At 53.0% G+C, this 24557-nt stretch overlaps 1 protein-coding gene across 7 annotated transcripts in view; it reads left to right on the top strand.

Annotated features, from left to right (window-relative positions):
- The window catches only part of PIP5K1C (phosphatidylinositol-4-phosphate 5-kinase type 1 gamma), a 59206-nt gene that overhangs the window by 21043 nt on the left and 13606 nt on the right, over nucleotides 1–24557 (top strand). For all 7 annotated transcript variants that reach the window (XM_064174859.1, XM_064174857.1, XM_064174855.1 and 4 more), the window contains exons 2-12: nucleotides 7838–7869; nucleotides 11755–11841; nucleotides 12119–12249; nucleotides 12783–12900; nucleotides 15215–15367; nucleotides 19453–19752; nucleotides 20264–20469; nucleotides 21880–21963; nucleotides 22439–22487; nucleotides 23466–23550; nucleotides 24299–24460. In XM_064174859.1, coding sequence (XP_064030929.1) covers nucleotides 7838–7869; nucleotides 11755–11841; nucleotides 12119–12249; nucleotides 12783–12900; nucleotides 15215–15367; nucleotides 19453–19752; nucleotides 20264–20469; nucleotides 21880–21963; nucleotides 22439–22487; nucleotides 23466–23550; nucleotides 24299–24460 — 1407 coding nt within the window. The remainder of the gene's footprint in view (nucleotides 1–7837; nucleotides 7870–11754; nucleotides 11842–12118; nucleotides 12250–12782; nucleotides 12901–15214; nucleotides 15368–19452; nucleotides 19753–20263; nucleotides 20470–21879; nucleotides 21964–22438; nucleotides 22488–23465; nucleotides 23551–24298; nucleotides 24461–24557) is intronic.

Below are 24557 nucleotides of genomic sequence, written 5' to 3'. Positions count from 1 at the left end.
AGGGCGCAGGAAGCAGAGCAGGGTGGCTGAGGTGGGATTAAATGGGATTTGTGCCCTCTGCCCCTGCTAGTCCACCCTGGATGCTGCCTGCTGCTGAAAGCATGTCTCTGTGTGCCTGTCTGTCTGTCTGCAAATTGCTGCTGGACTTTGGATGGTGACTAAACTGTCCTGAGCCACTCGGAGCTGTGGGGGCCCAGTGGGTGCACCTGGCTCTGCTTACCCATGGGGATGGAGCTAGCAGCCTGAGCACCAGGCTGGATGAGGCCAGCCAGTGGAAAGCGAGGGTTTGGGCTGTGTTCAGCCAGCACCACTTAGTGTAAATGATCCCAGAACTAAGTCAGCAAGTGCTCAAGGGAAAAATGGGTACCTCTGGGGATCAAAGCTGTATGTAGATTCTGTGTGCATGCAGAATTTGTCTCGGGGTGCTTTATTCCTGTATGATTTCTCCAAGCTCCCCAGCAGCAGCTATCTATGCCCAGGGTAGAGAGATGCTGGCTGCAGCAGCTGAGAGATGCTGCAGTTGAGGGGAGAAACTGTTTGAAATGGTGCCTTCCTTGGTGTTTCTCATCCTAATCAATTTTGTCGGTTCATAGGAAGGAGAAGTGTGTAGTGATCAGAAGTAGGTCATCCTGGATGCTTGGCAGGAGCAGGCTGTGAATAGCTACCTTCTCCAGGAGTCTTCTGAGAGTCCAGGTCTGCTCCGTGTTGTCTCCTGCTCTCTGATGACTGCTCTGAGCTGCCTGATGCTGCTTGCTGGGAGCTGAAGCTGTACATTTCGAGTGCGAGAAGGAACTGAGAGCTTTTGCCTTTGCCTTCTGATGGGGCCTGGCACTGGTGCCAGCTTCTTGGGAAGCCCCAACCAGCTGGATCAGGTGTCACTGCTCAGCCAAGATCCATTTGCTGGTATCTTCTCTGAGTTGCCTTCCCCTACTGTCCTTAATTTAGTTTCTATTTATCCCAGATCCCTTGTGGGCAGTGGCAGCTCTCCCTTTTGGTGGATGTGTTTCCTTTCCAACCTTTCCCTGTGCTGACTGCAGCACATCTGCAGCATGTCTACAGCCTTGAACTTCCACGGCACTCTTAGCACTCTGTTGATTGATGCTTTGGGACACAATGCATTGAGCAGATCAGACAAGAAATCACAGCATCCTGGTTGCAGTCTTAGTGTCTAAATGAGTTGCTCAGGTGTGTGGTGGTGTCTTGCTCTCAGTCAAATAGGTGCCTTTGGTGTGTGTGTGACCTGTCAGAGTTTCACTCTGGGTTGGCTTGGCAAGTCAGGTTTGCAGAGGCTGCTGTCAGCCCAGCAGCTTAAAAACACAGTAACCGAGAAACCCAACGGCAGCAGCAAATGTGAACTGCTGCTGCAGCACTTCTTGGCAGTGGTGCTTTGAAAGCCGTTGTGCTGGGGTGCGATTGCTGCTGCCCTGCTGGGGAGCAGTGCAAACTGCAGGTCTCCAGCCTGTTGCAGCGTCGGAGGGGTCGCCTGGGTTCAGCTCTAGCTGCGGTGGTGTTTGTGCTCTGCCGCGTATTGAGTTGCAGTCACGTTGTGAATCTCCTCCTGAACACTTAAAGTGAAGCTCTTAGGAGAGCTGCAGCCCCAGCTCTGGCTGGAGAGAGCTCTGAGCCCAGCCAGATTTCACAGCAATTGGAACTTGCTTTGACTTCTGTGAAGCCTCACAAAGCATCAAGCACTTAACCACTTGCATTTGTCCCACAAGGCTTCTTCATTACATCTCACACATCTGGTGGATGGTTGGGAGCTTCCTTCAGAAATTCCTTTTCAGTGGACAGAAACCTGTGGTGGCTCTTTCTACGTCTATAATGGAGGGCTGCTGCTTGCCAGCTTGCCTTAGCTGGCTTGGAGAGATCCCAGTGAGTTGGGTTGGGTTTTCCCCCCTTTCCTTGGTTAGTCTTTAGAATGTTATCCTCTGCACAGAAATGAAACCCGTGGCCAAATTACAGACAGCAGGAGCAGTACTGTCAGATTCTCATGAAGCTTGCTTTTAGACCCAAAGATTTGATGATTGGATTTTGTTTGTTTGTTTTTAAAGTTCTTATCTTCTGATACCACTGCACTTCCCCAATGGCAAAATCTAGAGAGAGGCTGTGGGCTGGAGGAGCTGAGGGAGCTTCCCTGTTCCCAGCACTGCGCTGTGGGCTCAGGTGCACCAGGGTGGCCTGGTCATGGTGAGGGTTTCCTTTTAGCAGAAGCCCTTCTGCCAGCCCATGCTCTGCTTTGCTTGCTGGGAGTGAGTGATCAAGCACATGTAAATGGGGGGTGAGTGGCATAAGAAGGTCTGGGCACCAATTTACTGTCTGAGAGGCCAGATAGGTTTATCTCATCCTGCCTTTACGCATGGTAGAGCTGAAACTCAGGAGCCTTCTCCTGTGTTGGACAATGAAGGTGCAGAGGGGTCCCAGGAGTAACTTCATCCCTGCCCTGCATGGTGCCAGTGTTGTGGGGGGGCTGGATGAGGCACCTGAGCTGGAGAAGCTCAAGCATCAGGATAGGGTTGACTCAAAGCTGTAGAGGCACTTGGAAGAGAAGAAGGTTATCAGGAGCAGTCAGCATGGATTTACCAAGGGGAGCTTATGCTTGAGTAATCTGATAGCATTCTGGGATGCCATAACTGAATGGGTAGATGCAGAGAGAGCAGTGGATGGAGTCTACCTTGACCTTAGCAAGGCCTTTGACACTGTCTCCTATGGCATCCTGGTGAGCAAGCTCAGGAAGTGTGGGATGGGAGAGCAGGCAGTGAGGTGGATTAGGCACTGGTTACCAGGCAGAGGTCAAAGAGCGGAGATCAATGGTGCCAGGTCCAGCTGGAGAGCTGTGACCAGTGGAGTCCCCCAGGGATCAGTGCTGGGTCCAGTGCTGTTCAGTATCTTCATCAATGCCGTTTATGAGGGCACAGACAGACAAGAGTCTGCTCAGCAAATTTGCCAACCTGGGAGGCTTGGCTGAAACAGCTGAGGGCTGTGAGGCCATCCAGAGAGACCTGAGCAGGGCACAGAGGAAGTAAATGAGGGTCAACAAGGACAAGTGTAGAGGGGGAACTTCTTTCCTGGAAGGGTCCCAGAGCCCTGGCACAGGCTCCCCAGAGAGGTTGTGGAGTCTCCTTCTCTGGAGCCTTTCCAGGCCTTTCTGAATGTGTTCCTGTGTGACCTGAGCTAGACTGTATGGTCCTGCTCTGGCATGGTGGTTGGAGTTGATGAGCTCTTTGGGTCCTCTGCAGTCCCTGACATCCTGTGAGCCTGTGATCCTGTGTGCACATGAGGAGAGGAACTGAAGGCAGCAGGTCCAAGCGTATGTGAAAAGCACTACAAAATCCAGGCAGGAGCTGGAGGCAGGGCTGAAAGCTGGGGTCTCACCCCAGGGCCCCCCTCATTGAGCCATCCGCATTCCTCAGTACACCCTCACTAAGCTACACCAAATGGGATCAGAATCATTTCAGTTAGCTTGGTAAGTGTTGGAACTGTTCACAGCAGAGCTCTTGTTGCCCACAAACCCCAGTGCAGGCCCTCGTGGCCATGCAAACCCTGAAGCTGGAGCCAAATTGAATCCTAGAATCATAGAACAGCCAGGTTGGAAGAGAGCTCCAAGCTCCTCCAGCCTAGCCTAGCACCCAGCCCTGTCCAGTCAACCAGACCATGGCACTAAGTGCCCCAGCCAGGCTTGGCTTCAACACCTCCAGGCACAGCAACTCCACCACCTCCCTGGGCTGCCCATTCCAATGCCAATCACTCTCTCTGCCAACAACTTCCTTCTAACATCCAGCCTAGACCTCCCCTGGCACAGCCTGGGGCTGTGTGCCCTTCTTCTGGTGCTGCTTGCCTGAGAGGGAAGACCAATCCCACCTGGCTACAGCCTCCCTTCAGGCAGCTGCAGACAGCAATGAGCTCTGCCATGAGCCTCCTCTGCTGCAGGCTGCACACCCCCAGCTCCTTCAGCCTCCTCTCACAGGGCTGTGCTCCAGGCCCCTCCCCAGCCTTGCTGCCCTGCTCTGGGCATTTCTCAACATCTCTCTTGAATTGAGGAGCCCAGAACTGGACACAGCACTCAAGGGGTGGCCTGAGCAGTGCTGAGTACAGAGGCAGAAGAACCTCCCTTGTCCTGCTGCCCACACTGCTCCTGTGCCAGCCCAGGATGCCTTTGGCTCTGCTGCCCACCTGGGCACACTGCTGAACATGAGTTCAGCTTCTCTCTCCCAGCATCCCCAGGTCCCTCTCTGCCTGGCTGCTCTCAACCTCTCTGGCCCCAGCCTGTAGTGCTGCTTGGGGTTGTTGTGGCCAAAGTGTAGAACCCTGCACTTGGCCTTGTTCAGTCTCATCCCATTGGCCTCTGCCCACGCATTGGTTCTGATGGGGCCATCTGCCAGCCCAGTGCTGTGCACCCAGCAGCAAGGGGAAGATTCTAGACAAGTTGATTTTGTAAAGCCCGTTTCTTGGTTGTTTGGAAGACAGGGAGAGAGGCTTTGCTCACAATGTTCTTGTCCACCTGAAGCACCATTTCCTCTTAGAGATCCACAGTGCTTTACCTCTGGCACCTTCCCTGCACTTGGGCAGGCAGTGCTGGTCCCAGGTTTGGTATGTGTACAGCAGCAGACACTTAACAGACAGGAATGAAAGCAGCTTGTGGTAATTATCACGAAATTAAAGATAATCTCCTGCTCTGGAATTGTGACAAAGTGCAGAGGAGAGATTAGTATAGTGGGAGAGCAGCTGCAGCCATGGCAGGGCCAGCACAGGGCCCTCTTGGCTGCATTGGGTTCCAGGCATGGTCTCCTGCTCCCTTAGCAGTTGCAGGGCTCTGTGCTGAATGGACATCAAATGTTTTAGCTCAAAAATTGATGTGTAGTTTGAGCTGGAGGTGGTCCTCTGAGCTGTGCTGGCACAGCTGTGGGCACCAAGGGGGTTTCAGGTTGCTCATTGCATGTGGTGCCTGCCCATGAGGATCACAGCCAGGGGATGCACAGCCCAGATGGATGATGGAGGGAGCTGCCCTACGCTAATGGGCATCCTGCTCTGCTCACCTCCTGTCCTGTTGAGGTGGAGAGAGCAGCATTGCTCACTCCTGCTGCAGCTCTGTGGTTCTGTTCTCTGTGCAAACCTTTAGCAGTGCAATTTAAAGCAAAGCAGGAAGAGGTGGATCCTGCCCTGCTGCTCTGGCTTAGCAAATGCCAGGCTGATGGACCAGGGGCTGCCCTGCAGACACTTCTAAATGCCATGCTGCAAAACACCTGTTTTGCACCAGAGGATTCCAGATTGTGGAGCTCAGGATGGTGAGAGAACCTCGACACCCCTGATCAAGAGCAGTTTCATCTCCCCTGTGAGCATCAAGGGTTTTTGTTGGGTTCGTTGGGTTTTTGCCTGGCAGAGTCTGAAATATTTGCTGGAATCTAAATCACAGTGCCCTACTGCTGCTGTCATCTGCAGAACATCATGGCCCTGTTCTGCCCAAATTCTTGCTCAGACTGGCTTTGAAACAAGCCCTGAGGCATTGCTTGTGTGTATTGGAGAAGGCTGAGCAGTTACCCCAGCTAAACCAGCACAGCTCCTCCGTGGCCAAATGGGGAAAGATGCTGAAGCAGCAGCAAGTTGGGCTGTATCCTCTAGGACTTTTCCTACTTTCCAGGCAGAAGGGCTGAGCACCTCCCACTTCCCCCAGCGAGGGGCTGTCTGCCCAGCCTGGACACAAAGACCCCTCTTGAGTCACAGTCACAGAATGCCAGGAGCTGGAAGGGACCTCCACAGCTCATCCAGTCCAGCCCCTGCCAGGGCAGGAGCACCCAGAGCAGGTCACACAGAAACACATCCAGGCAGGTCTTGAGTATCTCCAGAGAGGGAGATTCCACAGCCCCCCATGGCAATTGGTTCCAGGGTTCTGTCACCCTCACAGGGAAAAAAATTCCTCCTCCTGTTTCCATGGAACTTCCTATGCCTGAGCTTCCACTATTGCCCCTTGTGCTGGCACTGGGCATCACCCAGCAGAGCTGGCTCCAGCCTCTGGCACTCAGCTTTACACACTGATAACTACTGCTGAGGTCACCTCTCAGTCTCCTCCTCTCGCAGCAGCACAGCCCCAGCTCCCTCAGACTCTCCTCCTAACAGAGCTGTTCCATTCCCTTCAGCATCTTTGTGGCTCTGCGCTGGACTCTCTCCAGCACTTCTATGTCACTCTTACACTGGAGGACCCAGAACTGGACACAGTACTCCAGCTGTGGCCTCACCAGGGCAGAGCAGAGGGGCAGGAGAGCCTCTCTTGACCTACTAACCACATCCCTTCTAATCCATCCCAGAATGGCATTGCCCCTCCTGGCCCCCAGAGCACATTGCTGGCTCATGCTCAGCCTCCCACCCACTAGGACCCCCCAGGTCCTTTTCCCCTTCGCTGCCTTCCAACAGGTCAGTCCCCAACCTGTACTGTTCCCTGGGGTTGTTCTTTCCCAGGTGCCAGACTCCCCCCTTGCCCTTGGTGAATTTCATTCAGTTTCTTCCTGCCCATCTCTCAGCCTGTCCCAGCCTGACTGAATGCCAGCACAGCCTCCTGGTGTGGCAGCCACTCCACCCAGTCTGGTGGCATCAGCAAACCTGCTCACAGTGCCCTCTGTGCCCTCATCCAGCTCATTGGTGAATACAATGAACATAACTGGTGCCAGTACTGACCCCTGAGGGACTCCACTGGTCACAGACTTCCAACTGGACTCTGTCCCACCGACCACAACTCTCTGACTTCTTCCTTCAGCCAGACCTGCACACCAGCAGGTGGTTGTGTAGTCCACCAGCTGCCCCCATGCAAGGCAAAGCTGAGGGCATGGAAAAGTCTTTCTGTGCTTGTAGGAATACCTCAGCCAGGAGCAGGGAGCAGCAGACTCATGCCTGGGACCGCTTGGCCTTAAATCCGTCCCTGGGATTTGTGTTCGTTGCCAGCAGGCTGCCCGGAGCCAGCAGGCTCTGCATGCAGAGGGGGCTGGGGCAGGCTGGGCAGCTCCTGGCAGGGAATGTTGCGCTGCTGGGATGGGGTTGGAGAGCTCTTGGGCCTTGTTTGTGGTGTGTTTTGGAAGTCAGCTGGGCTGGAGCTGTGGTCCCACACGTGAGCCCTCGTGGGGCTGGCAGCAGAGGGGCAGGAGCCTGTTCTTACTGTTGCCTTTAAAAAAAGTTGCTCCTTGCAGACCTGAGCTCCTGCTGGGAAGCAGAAAGATGACCTCACATGAGAGAGTTTGGGCCCACATTTCCAGCTCTGATTTTAGATCTAAAAGCTTTAGACAAAGTCCTCATTTCTCACTGTTCCCTCTGTGGTGTAATAGTGGCAAAGGCAGAGGTAGGGATGAAAGATGCATTCATTTTGGTGATAGACTTGGACACTGAATTCTAGAAATAGATTCAATTATCAGTAGAGTTTGTCAGGTGCCTTCTGAGTGGCCAGAAAGCAGCTTCCTGAATGTGTCTCTGGGTTCCTCCTGTATGTAGCAGACTCTATGTATGTCCTACAGGACTACTCCAGCAGCAGGGATTCACAAGAAGCCTCTCTCCTGAAGTCTCTAGGGAGAAAGTACATCTTTGTGCTTCTGAACATGCAGTGATTTGGGTGACCTCTGTAACCACTGGAATTGAGAGCAAATCCATCTGCTTCCAAGGCTTCCCATCTTGCTTGAAGGAGCAAAGCCTGAGGCTGTGTCCTCAGGGCTTTGTTCTGGGTTGGCTTGGGTGGGTTGGTTGGGTTCTCTTGGTTAGGTTTTGGGTTGTTTGAGGTCTTTTGTTTGTTGTTTTTTTCAGTTGGGTTGGGTTTTTCCCTGCTAGTCCTGTTGTGACTGATGCTCTTTCCTTCTCTCCTCAGGTCTGGCACTGAAGAAGGCAGCTGTCACTGAGGTGAGATGTGTAAAGCTGGCCTTGAAAATACCCTCGTGAGGAAAGAGAACCCAGAGCTGTAAAAAACACTTCTGCCTGGTGGCTTTGGGCAGCTCAGAATACACTCCAGTATCACTGCACGTTGGCACTCTCTGCAGAGTACCTGTGTTGGCTCTCCCGCAGGGGCAGAGAGGATGCGAAGGGCTCACACCCAGCGTGTGGCCAGCTCTAGCTGCGTGTTCCATGGTGCCTGTGGGTGGCCAAGGGCACCTCTTGACAGCAGAGCCTAAAGGTGATAAATGGAAAATCTGTGTTGGGCACCTCCAGGGCTCTGTGTCACATCTCACACTCCCCTGGCAGTGAGTCCACAAAACAGGAGAACATCTGGAGGGAGTGAGCTCTCACACACAGCCTGCTGGTTCCTGAGTCACTGCTACTTTTTGAAGCAGAAGTCTTTGCAGTTGGTAGCAGGGAATGTAGGAGGAGCATTTGTGCCTGAAAGCTGTTCCCTGAAGCCCACACTCTTGGTTTAGGGCATCATGTTCAAACGATTTCTTTGTTTGATCTTGTTTTCTGACACAGCCCTTTACACTGCTCCCCTGGGATGGTGAACATTTGTGTATATGAAGAGCAAAATCATCCCGGAAAGCTGCCAGCAGTGTGACACCTAATACCTCCTTGCTCCCTTAGAAATATGCATAGTAGGAAGCTGAGCTGCTCTAGAAGCTGACTGCTTCATTCAGTGCAAAAATGACTCTGTTCTTGCCCTGGAAACAGTCACAGGTAGAGCAAGAGCATGGGGTAGAGACTTCTGTTCCTGTGTTTCATACCGTGGCAGTCTCTTACCCAATACCTGTGTCTGCTAATGGCTTTGAGAGGCGGATGATGAGGTAAGACCTGCAATAAGATCTGCCTTGATGGGAAGCTGCAAGGAAAGGATGATCCTGGGCTGCATCCAAAGCAGTGTGGCCAGAGATGGAGAGAGGGGATTCTGCCATGTTGCTCTCACCTGCAGTGCCCTGTCCAGCTGTGGAGCCTCAACTCAGAAAGGACATGGACCTGATCAGGGGATCCAGAAGAGACCACAAAAATGGTCAGGGAGCTGGAGAACCTCTGCTATGAGGACAGGCTGAGGGAGCTGGGGGTGTTCAGCCTGGAGAAGAGAAGGGTCTAGGGAGACCTAATAGCAGCCTGCCAGTGCCTGAAGGGTACAAGCAGGCTGCAGAGGGACTGTTCCCAAAGGCCTTCAGGGACAGGATGAGGGCAATGGCTTCAGACTAGAGCAGAGCAGATTGAGATTGGCTGTGAGGAACAAGTTCTGCACCAGGAGAGTGATGGAACACTACAGCAGGTTGCCCAGGGAGGTGGTTGAGGCCCCAGGCCTACAGATGTTCAAAGTGAGGCTGGACAGGGCTGTGGGCAACCTGCTCTAGCTGAGGATGTCCCTGCAGAATGCAATGGGGTGGATTGGATGAGCTTTGGGAGGTACCTCCCAACCCAGACCATTCTGTGAGTTGTACTGATCACAGCTGCTTGGAGGAGGAGTGCTGGGAACCAAGCCTGGCTCTGCTAAATGATTAAACCAGAGGAAGTGATCTCTGAAGGAGAAATCAGGCTGCCTCTTAGTACCAGGAGCACCAGTGACTGGAGCAGAAATAGCTGCAAGGTCTTGATTAAAAGCTAAAACACAAAGAGCAGAGCTGGACCTTGTCTGTTGCAGACATGAGCTCTGAGATGGCTCTCTGGAGCCCTCGAGAGAGGAGGGGACCACGGATCACAGTCCCTTGGGAAGTGACCTTGGGTCCTCTGCACAGCGCTTAGAGGAGCACCCAGAGCCTGCCTGCTGTGTAATGGAACCAACCTCTCGGCACTGCTGGTGGCTGTCCAGCAGTTCCAAATGTCTGCTGGGGTGTTGGGAGAGTAGGGGAGCAGGGAAGGATCACTCTGTGGCAAAGAACAGAGACCCTATGCCTGGGGTGGCAGAAGGAGCTGTACTGAACTTAGCAAAGCAGGATGAGACTTGGCGTGTTGATCTGCTCCAAGCTAGGAAGGCTCTGGGCCCAGGGCTGGGGGCAGTGGGATGAGGTTTAACAAAGCCAAGTGCTGGGTTGTGCACTTGGGTTACAGCAATCCCATGAGGGCTCCAGGCTGGAGGCAGAGTGGCTGGAAAGTGCCCAACAGGGAAGGACCTGGGGGTGCTGGGTGACAGCAGCTGAAGGTGAGCCAGGGAGTGCCCAGGTGGGCAAGAAGGGCACCAGCAGCCTGGCCAGCAGGACCAGGGCACTGTACTGGGCACTAGCCACATCTCAAATCCTGGGTTTAGTTTTGGGCTCCTCACTCCAAGGACATAAAGAGGCAGGAGCAGGTCCAGAGAAGGGCAAAAAGCTGGGGCAGGGTCTGCAGAACAGGGCTGGGGAGGAGCAGCTGAGGGAGATGGGGGTGAGCAGTGTGGAGGAGAGTAGGCTGAGAGAGACCTCATTGCTCTCTGCAGCTGCCTGAGAGGAGGCTGCAGACAGTGGGGGTTGGGCTCTGCTGCCTGGGACCAGGGCATAGGAGGAAAGGAAATGTCCTGGATTTGTGCCAGGGGAGGATTAGCTTGGAAAGGAGGAAAAATGTCTTTGGTGCCAGGGCCTGGCAAAGGCTGCCCAGGGAGGTGGTGGAATGCCCATGCCTGGAGGTGTTCAAGAACTCTGTGGCCATGGCACTTAGGGACATGGTTTGGTGCCCATGGTGGGGTTGGGTTGGTGTTGGACTGGATGATCTTGGAAGTCTTTTCCACCTGAAACAATTCCAGGATTCAGTGATTATCAAAGAATGCAGCCACAATCTGCTGCCTCCTGATGAGCAAATAAAGGCCCAGGCAGACTCAAAGGTAGAAGAGGAGGAGGATGGGGAAGGAGCAGGTTTGGTTTGTCCTCACTCTGAAGTCCTAATCACAGAATGGAAGGAGTGGGGAGGGACCTCTCATTGAGTCCAACCTCCCTGACAGAGCAGGGTCACCCAGGGCAGGGTATGCAGAACACATCCAGGTGGGTCTTGAAAGTCTTCAGAGAATGAGACTCCACAGCCTCTCTGGGCAGCCTGCTCCAGGCCTCCAGCACCCTCACACCAAAGAAGCTTCTCCTCATGTTGAGGTGGAACCTCCTGGGTTCCAGTTTGTACCTACTGTTCCTTGTCCTATCACTGGGCACCACCTTTTTGTCCCCCAGCCCTCAGACATTTGTACACATTGCTCAGGTCCCTCTCAGCCTTCTCCTCTCCAGGCTAACAGCCTCAGGGCTCTCAGCCTTTCTTCACAGCAGAGATGTCCCAGTCCTCAGTCACCCTCGTGGCTCCCCAGCAGGTCCCTGCCCCTCTTGAACTGGGGGAAGCCCTGCACTGTTTCTCTAAAGGCTTTGCAAAGTGTCAGGAGAGGCTCCTGCAGCTCATCCTGTGTGGGCTGCTGGTCTGAATGGTGAGCAAATGATGTTCTGCTCAAATGGGTTCTCTCCAGGTGCAGGCAGGAGTGGCACTGTGGTGTCCCTGTTCCTGCTTCACAGCTGCAGCAAGGTGCTGGGGTTGTTCAGGGCAAACTCCTCTGGCTGTCTGGTCTAACACCGTAGGAACTGCAGCCAAGCACCAGGGGAGGCTTAGCAGCTGGGAAGCAAATGCATCTGCTTGCAGGGGGCTGTGCTCACTTAGTGAAGAGGATGTCAAGAAGGTGCTTGGGGGGTGGTGAAGAGGGGCTGTGCCAGCCAGCCTTGGCTGGACTTTGCAGTGCCAGTTAGACCTCTCTGCAGGCTTCAGGTCTTTCTCCCATGGTAGAAAGCAATCCCTCAGTCCTTCCCAGCCATCAGATCTGCTGCTGTGCTTGTTCTTGTCAGCCAGGTCAGCTGCTATGGCTCTAACCATGCTCTTCCCTTGCAGGGACCATCACTGCCAGGACAGCCTGGTCAGGGGAAGAAGATTGGGCACCGAAGTGTTGATGCTTCTGGAGAAACCACCTACAAAAAGGTTTGCTTTTATGAAGTTGAGGAGTGACACCTATGGGTGCCCAATAGCTACCAGTCTGAGTTGGATGTTATGCAGCACCCTTGTTCTGCATACTCTTGCAAAGGGAAAAGCTGGAACCTTCACCCATCCCTTCAGCAGTCTGGGGAATGTGTTTAGCTGTATCTAGTGCCTCAGGTGACCCCACAGAAGTCACAGCTGTGACTGCACTGGAGCACAGGTGATCCGCTGTGCTGATCTGCTGTGCAGTGCTCACTGACTGCTCTTTTCTTTCTGCCAGACCACTTCATCCACTCTGAAGGGGGCCATCCAGCTGGGAATTGGATATACTGTTGGCAATCTAAGCTCCAAGCCAGAGAGAGATGTCCTGATGCAGGACTTCTATGTGGTGGAGAGCATTTTTTTCCCAAGGTAAAGAAGATAAGGGAAAACAAAACAAACAGAGCTTCCCCCTGTCTTGAGATCAGAGCTGGATGCTCTGAAGGTTTTAAACCTGCTCAGGTGGAAACAGCTGTGTGGGAAGGGTCAAGTTCTGCAGAAAGTAGCTTTGCAGGGAAGTGCAGTGCAGGATGCAGTACTAATGTGAGACTTTGGTCACCTCCTGGATGCTTTTCTTTCTACCTGTCCATCTAGAATTTCTTCCATGAAATGACACCATGTTTGGGATGGAAGAAATTCCTTCTGGGAGCTCTTTAACTCTGTAAATAAACAAAGCTCATTACAGCTCCTTTGTAAATAGTGCTGCTTGGCATTTGGCCCCTGCTGCCCTCCATGGGAAGAGATTGTGGTGGGTCACTCAGAACCATGTGGTCCTGCTGCAAAGAGGGAATTATTTGATGTAGTCCCCAAAATGCCTTTTTGCAAGACCCATCTGAAATGTGACTGCACTTCTCTGGTGGGTGGTATCAGAAGGGCCCTGCTCACTTCATGTCTGTTCTGTGCAGTGAAGGAAGCAATCTCACCCCAGCTCACCACTACGCTGACTTCAGGTTCAAGACCTACGCCCCGGTGGCCTTCCGCTACTTCCGAGAGCTATTTGGGATTCGTCCAGATGATTATTTGGTATGGATGTGGCTTTGGGGTTTTCTCTTTCCTCCATTAATTGAGGTGCTGTAGAATAATGCAAGAATTTTGCCCCTCAATCAGGGCTCTCAGCAGTTCTTGCTCAAAAGGAGCAAAAAAGAGTTAAGGAGTTGTTCCAGTCCCAGCAAAGAGCACAAACAGGCTTTAGAGACTTTGGGATTTTTGGAGATATGGTCACAGAATCACAGAACCTTTGGGTTTGAAAAAGACTTCAAAAGGTTCTCCAGTCCAATCCCCCTGCCAGAGCAGAGCCACCTAGAGCAGGTTACACTGGAACACATCCAGGTGGGTTTTGAATGTCTCCAGAGCAGGAGACTCCACAATCTCTCAGCAGCCTGCTCCAGGGCTCTGCCACCCTCACAGTGACAAAATTTCCCCTCCTGTTCCTGTGGCACCTGCTTTGCTCCAGCTGGCAACCAGTGCCCCTTGCCCTATCCTTGGACATCCCTGAGCAGAGTCTGGCTCAGCCCTGCACATCTTTATCCCCAGCAATGAGTGCGACCCTCAGACTCCTCTGTTCCCAGCCCCAGCTCCCTCAGCCTGGCCTCACAGGGGATGTTCACTGCCTGCAGCAGTTTGGTGGCTCTGTGCTGGACTCTCTCAAGCAGTTTCCTGAGGCCCTTTTATGAAATGAGGGACTCAGAACTGGACACAGTATTCCAGATGTGGCCTTACCAGGGCAGAGTACAACCTCTCTCAACCTACCAAGCAGTGATGGTCCCAGCAAGACCAGCACCACTCAGCCCAAGTCCTCATTTGCTAAGAGGCTGCTGCTAGCTCCCACTGGAAGGAAAAGACATGGTCTTCATGCAGTGGAGTTCCCTCTCTGTTGTTTGTGGTGACAATAACTGCCTGTGTTGGTAAGCAAAAGGAGTTGTGTTCTGCTGGGTGCAACCCTGTAATGTCCCCTGGGGCTCTGAGGATAAGGATGGGAGCTTTGCCTTGTGTGCTCTCCTGAGAGCTATGTCAGTGCAGTTATTTAACCACCTCAGAACGAGAACACAGCACAGCTGTTTGTGCTCAGGAAGCTCCTCAGCGCTGGGAAGGCTGTTCTTAAAGCACCCAGCAGTGCAGGCTGTTGGGGCATGAAGTAGACTGGGGTTGAGCTTGGTCCTTCTGCTCTTCAGAAAAGGGCATTTGTTGAACCAGGGAAGGGAAGAACACATCCAGAGGAGTGCATGCCCTCCCCACTTTGTAACAGCCCTTTTCTTGTGGGTACTTGTAGCTGAACAACTGCCAGCAGAAACCAGTGCATGGCTTGGCAGTGCCAGTGGGCCCCATCTTTGCTACCCAAAGGAGTGCTGGAGGGTTTGATGAGGGGTTCAGAACCTGGGTGAGGCAGAGCCTGCAGTGCAAAGGACACAGCTCTGATTTGTTGCTTTGGCTTCCCCTGGATCTCTCTTGCCTGTCACAGCAGCAAATGCCTTTAATTATGCATGAGATAATAAACTTGATAAAGTCCTGGGTCATTAATCTGTGCAGGGCTGAAAGCTCTCTGCAGCACCTCCCCATGAGCTCTGCTGACCCTTGCACACCTCTCTCTGTCCAGCTTGCCTGTTGCTGTGGCAGCTCTGCCATGGTGCTGCCCTGAGCCCACCTGAGCTAGGCAGTTCCCTGGGGATGGTATCCAGCTGCTCAGTGCCCATTCCTGCTTCAGCTTTCTACTCCCCTGCATGCCTTCCTTTGAGGACTTGCTGTTTGCACACTGATGTCTTGGAATGTCCTCCCAGCTCAGCTGACAGCACAGTGCCCTCGCCATGCTCTCACAGCACACACCTCTCTTGGCTGGACACCTGCTCTGGTACTTTTCCTGTGTCTCTAGGTGAGATGTGACTGTAGAAGTCCTCTGTAACAGGGAAGCACAAGGCCAGAAGAGCCTGCTAGGAACAGCCAGTGCATTGTGTTCCCTCCAGCCTGCCGATTCATGACACCCTGAGCAGACTGTCACAGCTCTTAAAATCCTCTTTCCATCTGCTCTTGTAGTAACGTGCTGAAAGAAGCCTAACTGTGGTACACACACAGTGGGAAAAGATAAGATGGCGTTCTGAAGCCTGGATGTTACTGAAAACAGATGATTAACTCCACTCTGAGCAGTTGGGATGCTCTGAACTGTAACCTTGGTCTCTAATTGTGAGCTGCTTTGCTGCTTAGACCTAACCTATAATGGAAATAGTTCTTGCTTAAGCTTTGCTACCCCTTAATCTTACAGGGAGAAAGCCCTCAAGGGTGTAGAACTCGGTGTGCGCTGAGTGGAGGCTGAAAACATCATCTCTCTTTCTCTTTCCCTCCCCAGTACTCGCTGTGTAACGAGCCTCTGATTGAGCTGTCCAACCCCGGGGCCAGCGGCTCCCTCTTCTACGTCACCAGCGACGATGAATTCATCATCAAAACTGTGATGCACAAAGAAGCTGAGTTCCTGCAGAAGCTCCTTCCTGGCTACTACATGGTGTGTATCACCCAGCACCTTAGGCTCAACCTGGCCTTGTCATGGCAACCATTCTTTCCAAAGCCTCACACAGGGCATGGCCTCCACCAGGGTTTCTTTGTGTCTGCCTGCCCCATGCCAGCACTAGTTAAATATGTCACAAATCTGGTCCCAGAAGCACAAAGTTTGCCAATCACTTGCAAAGTCTGTGGGTAAACTTAAGGCAGATAATTGTGCCATAGCTTGTGGGCATGCTCTGGTCTGAAAATGGCTCCTCAGATGCGTGTTGCTGTGTGTCCTTTTCCCAGCACTAGTTAGCTCTTCCTCTCTTGGCACCATGCGTCTGCCTCAGCCCAGTTTTGGGGCTGGCTGTTGATTGCAGTAACACAACAACCTTGGTTTTGTGGGGCAATCCCTGCTTTCCTTGGACACCTCCCACATCTGCCGTTTAACAGAGCTGAAGGCAGCTGCAGGTTGTCCTGGATCCCACTGGCCGCAGTACCAAGCTCAAGGCTGGTGTGGTACCAGCATGCGCACTGCTGCAGATGGCTGCTGCCTGAACCTCAGCCAGAGTGCCTGCATGTGGGGGCAAGTATTAAATCAGAACCAACCCTCATTTTCTGGTGTGTATGGTGAGGGGTCCAGCTCTATAGGTGAGGGCACTGAAGTTCAGTTAGGACCACCCAGTGACTTGTTTGCTGTGGAGATGCCAAGCAAAAGGTGCTGGCAGGCAGTGGCAGCACTGCCCCTTTGCTGTGTACACTGCAGCAGGTTCAATCTCTGTGACCATTCTTTGTTTTTGTTTGCCTGGCTCTGTTTGCTGAAAAGAATTTGCCAAAGGGAGACAGGTTCTTGGGTCAGAAAGTTCCTTGGGAAACAGCCCTTAGAAACAAAGGGGTCCAGGCAGGCAGGACCTGCTCCAAGAGAGAACTCCTGCAGGTGCAGGAGCAGCTGTGCCAATGTGCTGGAAGGTGAGTCGAGGAGGGAGCAGCCAGGCTGGATGGGCAGGGAGCTGCTGGAGGGATTAAGGAAAGAAAAGAGGGTGTCTCACCTCTGGAAAAAAGGGGAGGTATCCCAGGAAGAGTTCAAGGATGTTGCTAAGTCTTGTAGGACAAAAATGAGAGAGGCAGAAGCCCATTTAGAGCTTAGGCTGCCACTGCTGGTAAGGAGAACAAAAATGTTCCTCTGAGTATATGAATGGCAAGAGAAGGAGCAAGGACAGGCTCCAATCCTTATGGGATGCAGGGGGGAATAGAGTAAAAAAGGATGAGGAAAAGGCAGAGGTGCTTAACACCTTCTTTGCCTCAATCTTCAGTACAGGGGGCAGAGGCCAATGGGATGAGACTGAACAAGGCCAAGTGCAGGGTTCCACACTTTGGCCACAACAACCCCAAGCAGCACTACAGGCTGGGGCCAGAGAGGCTGAGAGCAGCAAGGCAGAGAGGGAGCTGGGGGTGCTGGGAGAGAGGAGCTCTCAGTGTGCCCAGATGAGCAGCAGAGCCAAAGGCATCCTGGGCTGGCGCAGGAGCAGTGTGGGCAGCAGGACAAGGGAGGTTCTTCTGCCTCTGTACTCAGCACTGCTCAGGCCACCCCTTGAGTGCTGTGTCCAGTTCGGGGCTCCTCAATTCAAGAGAGATGTTGAGAGATGCCCAGAGAAGGGCAGCAAGGCTGGGGAGAGGCCTGGAGCACAGACTGTGAGGAGAGGCTGAGGGAGCTGGGGGTGTGCAGCCTGCAGCAGAGGAGGCTCATGGCAGAGCTAATTGCTGTCTGCAGCTGCCTGAAGGGAGGCTGTGGCCAGGTGGGATTGGTCTTCCCTCTCAGGCAAGCAGCAACATAAGAAGGGCACACAGCCTCAAGCTGTGCCAGGGCAGGTTGAGGCTGGATGTGAGGAGGAAGTTGTTGACAGAGAGAGTGATTTGCACTGGAATGGGCTGCCCAGGGAGGTAGTTGCTGTGCCTGGAGGTGTTGAAGCCAAGCCTGGCTGGGGCACTTAGTGCCATGGTCTGGTTGACTGGACAGGGCTGGGTGCTAGGCTAGGCTGGAGGAGCTTGGAGCTCTCTTCCAACCTGGTTGAGTCTATGAGTCTGTGATTCTATGTTTCTGACTGACAGCCAGATGCTTTCTTTTACAAGTGGTAGCCCTGCCCCTGGGCAGGGTGAGCTTCCCTGGGAAGCATTGCCTGCTGCCTGGTAGGTCAGGTGAAGGGTCTGGAGCAGGAACAAAGTTGCTCTGTGGTAATCAGTGCAGTGAACTGGAATGGACTTACCTGTCTGGGACAGGCTTAGCTGTTACTTGTAGCATTCTAGTTTATGGGTTGCTGTGGTGGGTCTCTGCTGCTCTGGGGCAGCCCATCTGATGTGAAAGGAGTCACTAGAGAGCAGGCAGCACAGTGCCATCCTGAGTGACTGGAGAGCTGGGCCAGAGCTGCCTGTGTCCAGTCTTGCTGCTTCTGTTGCTTGGAGCTTGCATCATGTTGAACTGGCACTCAGAGAGGGCTCACCGATGTGCCCAGCTAGGTGAGATGAGGAGGAGCATGAAATTTGAATGCAGTTGTGCTTCTGCTGTCTGTCAGAGTCTGTCAGGCCTGTCCTTTCTCTGCAAGCCTTCAGAGATGTCCTGTTCCTTTCCCAGGCTGAAGCGGCAAGTTCTGCTTGTCATGTCCCTCCTAGCAGCACCACTGCCTAGGGACGGGGCAGACTGGCAGAGCAGGATATCTGTGCTCCCTGGCTGCCTTCATAAAGCAGCTCTCCAAAAGGAGGAGGAAATTTGTGGTGTTTGGTTTAAAACTGCCCTGTCCCTGCTTTGTCCTGGGCCAGAGCAGGGCTCTTGATTTCTGCCACTGCTGAAGAGCTGAAGCCTGCTGTTATTTTTAACCTTGAGGTTCCCATGTAGCTCCCATGTTCTGTGTTTACTTCTCCAGTCTGGTTTCCCTTTTTTAGCTGCAGTCGATGGAGAAAGCAGGGAACTTCCAGACTTGGTTATTTGCCCAGAGAGTGCTTAACATCTCATTCCCTCTGCTCCAGGCATTGCACTGTTTTCATTTACAGCTGTGAAATGGAAAGAAGCTGTGAAAAGATAAACCCAGGAGATTCGACACCTGCTTAGGTGGCAAGAAGCATGAGCTGAAGGGAGAATCCCTTATTCCGTGGACACTGCAAGCTTTGCCAGATTTGGTTAAGAACTGCATTGCTTCTCCTTTCTTACTGACTTGGGGTGCATTTGAGGGGCATGTGGGTTTTAGTTTTTCCAAGGGAAGGAGCATTTTGGTCCCTCTTTCAAGCAGAGGACAATAAGCAAGTCACAGTTGCCTGGGTCTTAGTCTGCTTGGCTGTATTTTTATGGTAAGTAGGGCTGAGGGCTTGGCAAACTGATCTCTATGTAGGTAGAATCATAGAATCACTTCAGATGGAAAAGGCCTTTAAGCTCAGCTCTATTTACAAAGGCCTGTAGTGACAGGACAATGGGCAATGGTAGCAAACTAAAGAGGAATAGACTTAGATTGGATGTTAGGAACAAGTTACTTACCACGAGGGTAGTGGAACCCTGGAACAGGTTGCCCAGGGAGATAGTTGAGGCTCCATCCCTGGAGATAACCAAGATCAGGCTGGACAAGGCTCTGGGCAGCCTGATCTAGTTGAGGGTGGCCCTGCTTACTGCAGAGGAGGTTGGACTAGATAACCTTTGAAGGTGCCTTCCACCCCATTCTGTGATTCAGCTCCTAAAGCGACCAAACTGCAAGTTTATCAGATGTGAGCCCTGGTGTAAAGTTCAGAAAGCCTCCAGGTGAATCACAGAAAGGTCTAGATTGGAAGGAACCTCCAAAGCTCACCCAGGCCAACCCTCTGCAGTCAGCAGGGACATCTCCTCTAGATCAGGTTTCCCAGAGCCCTGTCCAGCCTTGCCTTGAATATCTCCAGAGATGGGGCCTCAGCTACCTCCCTGGGCAAGCTGTTGCAGTGTCCCAGCACCCTCCTGGTGCAGAACTTGTTCCTCACATCCATGAAGAAGCTCTGCTCCAAGCTCTGTTAACGTGCTTTGTGTTGAACACAGCAGGAGTCTCCCGCCACAGTGACCTTTCTCCATGATGTTTTCCAACCCTGCTGCAGAACCTGAACCAGAACCCACGGACACTGCTGCCCAAGTTCTATGGCCTGTACTGTGTGCAGTCGGGGGGCAAAAACATCCGCGTGGTGGTGATGAACAACATCCTGCCTCGGGTGGTGAAGATGCACCTGAAGTTTGACCTGAAAGGCTCCACCTACAAACGCAGAGCGTCCAAGAAGGAAAAAGAAAAGTCCAGCCCTACATACAAGGACCTGGACTTCATCCAAGACATGCCCGAGGGCCTGATGTTGGATGCAGACACCTTCAGCGCGTTGGTGAAAACGCTGCAACGAGACTGTCTGGTAAGGAGGGGACAGCTTGGGGAACAAGTTAATGATGTGATGTGGCTCTTGAGCAGGAGGAAGAGCAAATGGTTAAGAATCTTGCTAACCTACTAACCCCAGAACAGGTTAAGTCCCTTCTGCTGCCCTTTTCCCTGAAGACAAAGCAGTGAGGCTGGATCTCGTGGCAGCCTCCAGGACCGGCACTGCCTTCCTTTGCCCAGCACATCAAACTGGCAGCCTGTGGCTGGGCTGCTGGGACTGACTGCATTTTCCCTACACACTGTGCAGCACATGGGTGGTGCAGCAGTCATTTGCAAGCCTGCAGCCCTTTGGGTTATTTGTGGGATGGTCAAGCTCTATGCAATCAAGCCCAGAGGTTCCTGTTGGTACAGGGAAATCCAGGCTCTGGCAAAGGACCCGTTGGTGGGAATGTGAACAGGCTGCTCCATGCTTCGGGGTCTGTGCTGTCTTTGAGCTGCTGGCCTGACAGTATTTTGTCTTTGTTCTTAAATTCAATACTAACCTGTAGGTGTTGGAAAGTTTCAAAATCATGGACTACAGCCTGCTGCTTGGGGTTCATAACATAGACCAGCAGGAACGGGAGCGGCAGTCTGAGGGAGCCCACAGCACGTCGGATGAGAAGCGTCCCGTGGGGCAGAAGGCTCTTTACTCCACAGCCATGGAGTCCATCCAGGGTGGGGCTGCCCGGGGGGAGTCCATAGACACAGATGACACGTAGGTGCCAACCTGGGTCACTTCCACCGCGGGGAGGAGGGGTGGAGGTGGAGGCTGGAGTAGTGAACCACTAGCAAGGCCCCTGCAGGTGTCTCCTGGGGGTTGTGCTGCTGCTGCCAGTGCAGCAGAGTGAAGTGAAAAGGGACAGCTGAGGTGGGAGATGTTTCTGTAAGGGTCCAGCCTTACAGCATGTCTCTCCCTAGGCAGGGCTGTAGGTTGTCAGCTGCTGTAACATTCTCAAAACATCCACTCATGCTGTGGGGAGGAGAAACTAACTCCATGTCCAGTCACTGGAGTGGGAGTAGGGATCAGCTTGACCCTGGGAGTTTGGAGTTTGTTCTCCATTACTCCGTCTTGACCCCACCCCTCAGTTATTTGTACATATTGCTCAGATATCCTCTCAGCCTTCTCCTCTACAGACTAAACACCCCCAGGACTCTCAGTCTCTCTTTGTAGGGGAAGTGCTCAAGTCCCCCAGTCATCCTCGTGGCTCTTTGCTGGACTCCCTCCAGCAAGTCCCTGTCTCTGTTGAACTGGGGAGCTCAGAACTGGACACAGTATTGCAGGTGTGGTCTCACCAGGGCAGAGCAGAGAAGAGCCTTCCTAGCCCTGCTGGCCACACTTTTCCTGATGCACCCCAGGATGGCATTGGTTCTCTTGCCCACAAGGGCACATTGCTGGCCCATGCAGAACTTGCTACCCAACTGAGCAAACTACCCTGGGTGATCCTGCCTTGGCAGGGAGGTTGGACTCGATCTCTGGAGGTCCCTTCCAACCTCCAAAGTTCTGTGACCTTTGGAATCCCTGGCAGTACCCTGAGGCCATCCTAGTGCAGTTAGAACTTGGCTGAGTAACTGTGGATTGTGGGGGGTTGCCAAAGACCTATCCTGTGCTGTGCCCAGTCTGTGGCTTCTGGGCTGCAGGTGGCTCCTGGCTAGTGTTTTGCTGGCTTTGTGGACCAAGCTTGATAACAAATAGTGGAGTTTGCTGCTTGGTGCTGTCTGAAACCAGCTGCTCCAGTCTGGGTGGTGAATCAGTCACAGTGGAACCAAGATAATGCTTTGGTGTTTCCAGTCCTTCAGGTGACATCACTAATTGCAGCGGCCTGCTGACTCCTGCATGCCTTTGTCGTGTGCTGGTTCTGCTGGCTGCTTTCTGGCAGAGCTGTTGCCACGTGGCACAGGTCCTGGCCTGACAGTTGATGTTTGATGACCCAGGCAGACCCTGGGGACACCTTTGTGTGAGGTGGCCTGGGTCAGGAGATGACTTCCCATGGTCATGCCTCAGATGCCTCTGCATTGTCTGACCACACACCAGAACCCTCAGAGGGCAGCTGCCATCCACCCTGCTGCAGATCTCAGGGGCATTTCAGCTGCTCTCTTCGAGGCTGAGGTTTTGTTTTGCTTGCAGGATGGGAGGAATCCCAGCAGTGAATGGCAAAGGAGAGCGTCTGCTGCTGCACGTGGGGATAATAGATATCCTCCAGTCCTACCGGTGGGTACCTTGGCACTTGTCTGTCCTTTAAGTGTCTTAACATCTCTGGTAATGCTGAATGAAAGCAGGAAAGTGTCCTCCTCTGCTGAGGAGTTTGATGATGAGCAGGCAGCAGCCTAAAGCCTTCTGTCAGCACCTGTGGCGGGATGGGGTTTCTGTCTTGTCCTTAGAGCAGCTGCCCACACTCAGCCATTTCTCTAGGATGCTATCTGCCTGGGATGTACCCAGCTCTGTGCCTAGGATGTATGCATGGAAGGTGGCTTTCAGTTCCTCTTCCAGCCCAGCTCCTCCTTCTCTGTAGGGTTGCCAGGCAGTGTCGACCTGATGCTGATGTGCTCAGCCAGCCTCTGCTGGCTGGAGGGAGAATCTGCCTGCTGGGTGGAGGAGGAGTCATTAGCAGCTCAGAAAGCACAGAGCACAGAGTACCTGTCTGAATCTGTTTCTCTCTTTCTCTCCTCTTCTGCCCTGGCATTAGGTTCATCAAGAAGCTAGAACATACCTGGAAGGCCCTTGTCCATGACGGGGTGAGTGCCTGCAGAGGCAGGAGCTGCCCAGGGTTGCCTGCCTTGGCTGCATTGGTGCTGGCTGGTGCTGATTACCTTGCCTGTGCTGCCTGAGCTGGCATAGCTGAAGCTGATGAGAGGTTGAGTTCTTGTCTCTGTTGCCTCCACAGCAGGGTAGTGCCACTGATCCCCAGTCAGCTTTTCTTGCTCACTCCACCTCCTCCCATGTTTAGCTGTGGTGATATCCAGCATTCCTCCTCTGCTCCCATCTGCCATTTTCCTCCTCCCTGGGATACCAGGAGCTCCACACAAGATGCATGCATTGGTGGGGGGGGTGTTGTTGCCCTGTGTTTGCTCTATTTGCTGCCTGTCTGTTTCCACTCCAGGAAGCTATCTGTTACTAAATCCCTCTCAGAGCTTGCCTGCTGTCCTGCCTCCTGCAGCAGCTGGGTGCATGTTTATGAAGGGCAGCCTTGGATGTGGAAACCATTTGTCAGCATTGCATGTCCTAGCTTCCCTTAAATAACCATGCAAGTGAAATGTGTGACTGCCAAGTCACGGCAGCACAAACGTCAGATGCAGAGGCAGCTTCAGGTTTATTATTCAGAGCAAGAAGTGCAAACAGAGACCTTAGGCTGAGGTCTGGTGCTGGTGTTGTGTGCAGAGGTGTCCAGGTGTGCTTTGAGTGGCAGCTGACACAGCCAGAGGAAATGTGCCTGCAATCAAGCCAGTGTTTGAAAAAATGCAGGCAGCCTCCAAGGGCTGCAGTCAGCAAAATCCATTCTACAATTCCAGCAAGAATATCAGCAAATGCAGGCACATCAGAGGCAACTCTTCAGGCTTATTTATAGCCTTAATCAGATCGTTTCACTTAAGCTTTTCCATTTTAGGGCTCTATCAGAACTAAATGTTGGAATAAAAAGGACTGCATTTGGTTGTTAGAGGAACTCTGCCTCGAGGGATTGTTTCCAAATGAAACATCTCTTCTTGCCTTTGCAGGACACGGTGTCAGTGCACAGACCCAGCTTCTATGCAGAGAGGTTCTTCAAATTCATGACCAACACAGTGTTCCGAAAGAACTCCTGTGAGTACCCAGCTCAGAGCTGCTGCCTCGCTCCTGCTGCTTCAGGCCACTCAGAGAGGCTTGGCGCTGGAGTCTGAGCAGACTCCCACTAGAACGCAGAGCAAAGCTGGGGAGCTGCAAAGCCTCTTCAAGTTGTCACATCTTGCTTTGTTCTGCTGTAACAGGTTGCAGAGAGACAGCAGGTGAACCTTGGCTGTTTCCCCAACACAGAAGCCATTGAAAAGTAACACACAAAAAAAGCTGAGATAAAGAATTGAGAGAAGAGTTCACTGAGCAGATAATTGTGATACAAATGCACAGTGACCTCAGCCTGTCTGCAGCAAAAGCACAGCAGAAAGCAAGCAAGATGAAAACCCAAGCCAGAGAGCTGCTCCCCGACCCCTCCCTGTCCCACTGCCATCCCAGCAGATTGCCAGCAGCCAGAACAGGAAGCCTCTCGTGTCACAGTCTGAGCTGCCAGCCCCATAATGCTTGGCTCCAGCCAGCACTTTCATTTTGAAGCTGACATGAGGCAGGATGGTTTTGAGTAACAGCAGCAAATATTCAACTTAATTCACAGCATCTGCTCAGACTCCCACCTGGGAGCACTCCCTGCAGCCTGGCTTAGGCTCAGCCCCTTGGAGGTGGCACTCGTAGAGCACCTGTGTGGGTATCAGGGCAGAGGCCTCTCCCTGTGAAGGGAAAAGTGCCTTTGGGGTGACAGGAGTCACCGGTGGCCATTTCATCTCCCCTCCCCCCCCTCCCCCAGCTCTGAAGTCCTCTCCCTCGAAGAAGGGGCGCAGTGCCTTGCTGGCTGTCAAGACAGCCGGGCCCCTGGCCGCGTTCTCCGCCAGCCAGCTGCCCTCCGAGAAGGACGAGGCTCAGTACGACCTGCGCACCGCCAGGAGCTACCCCACGCTGGATGACGAAGGTAAGGGTGAAGCCGAAGGCTGTGTGAACACCTTCTCTTTCCTAGCAGTTCCTTAGGATCCTCCCCTGTTCTCATCAATTTCCCCTGCTGTGCACCA

The sequence above is a fragment of the Pogoniulus pusillus genome, chromosome 41 (genome assembly GCF_015220805.1).
Source record: "Pogoniulus pusillus isolate bPogPus1 chromosome 41, bPogPus1.pri, whole genome shotgun sequence".
NCBI classification, from domain to species: Eukaryota; Metazoa; Chordata; class Aves; order Piciformes; family Lybiidae; genus Pogoniulus; species Pogoniulus pusillus.
Note: the sequence above shows the minus strand (reverse complement) of the source record. Positions and strands in the feature narration are given on the sequence as shown.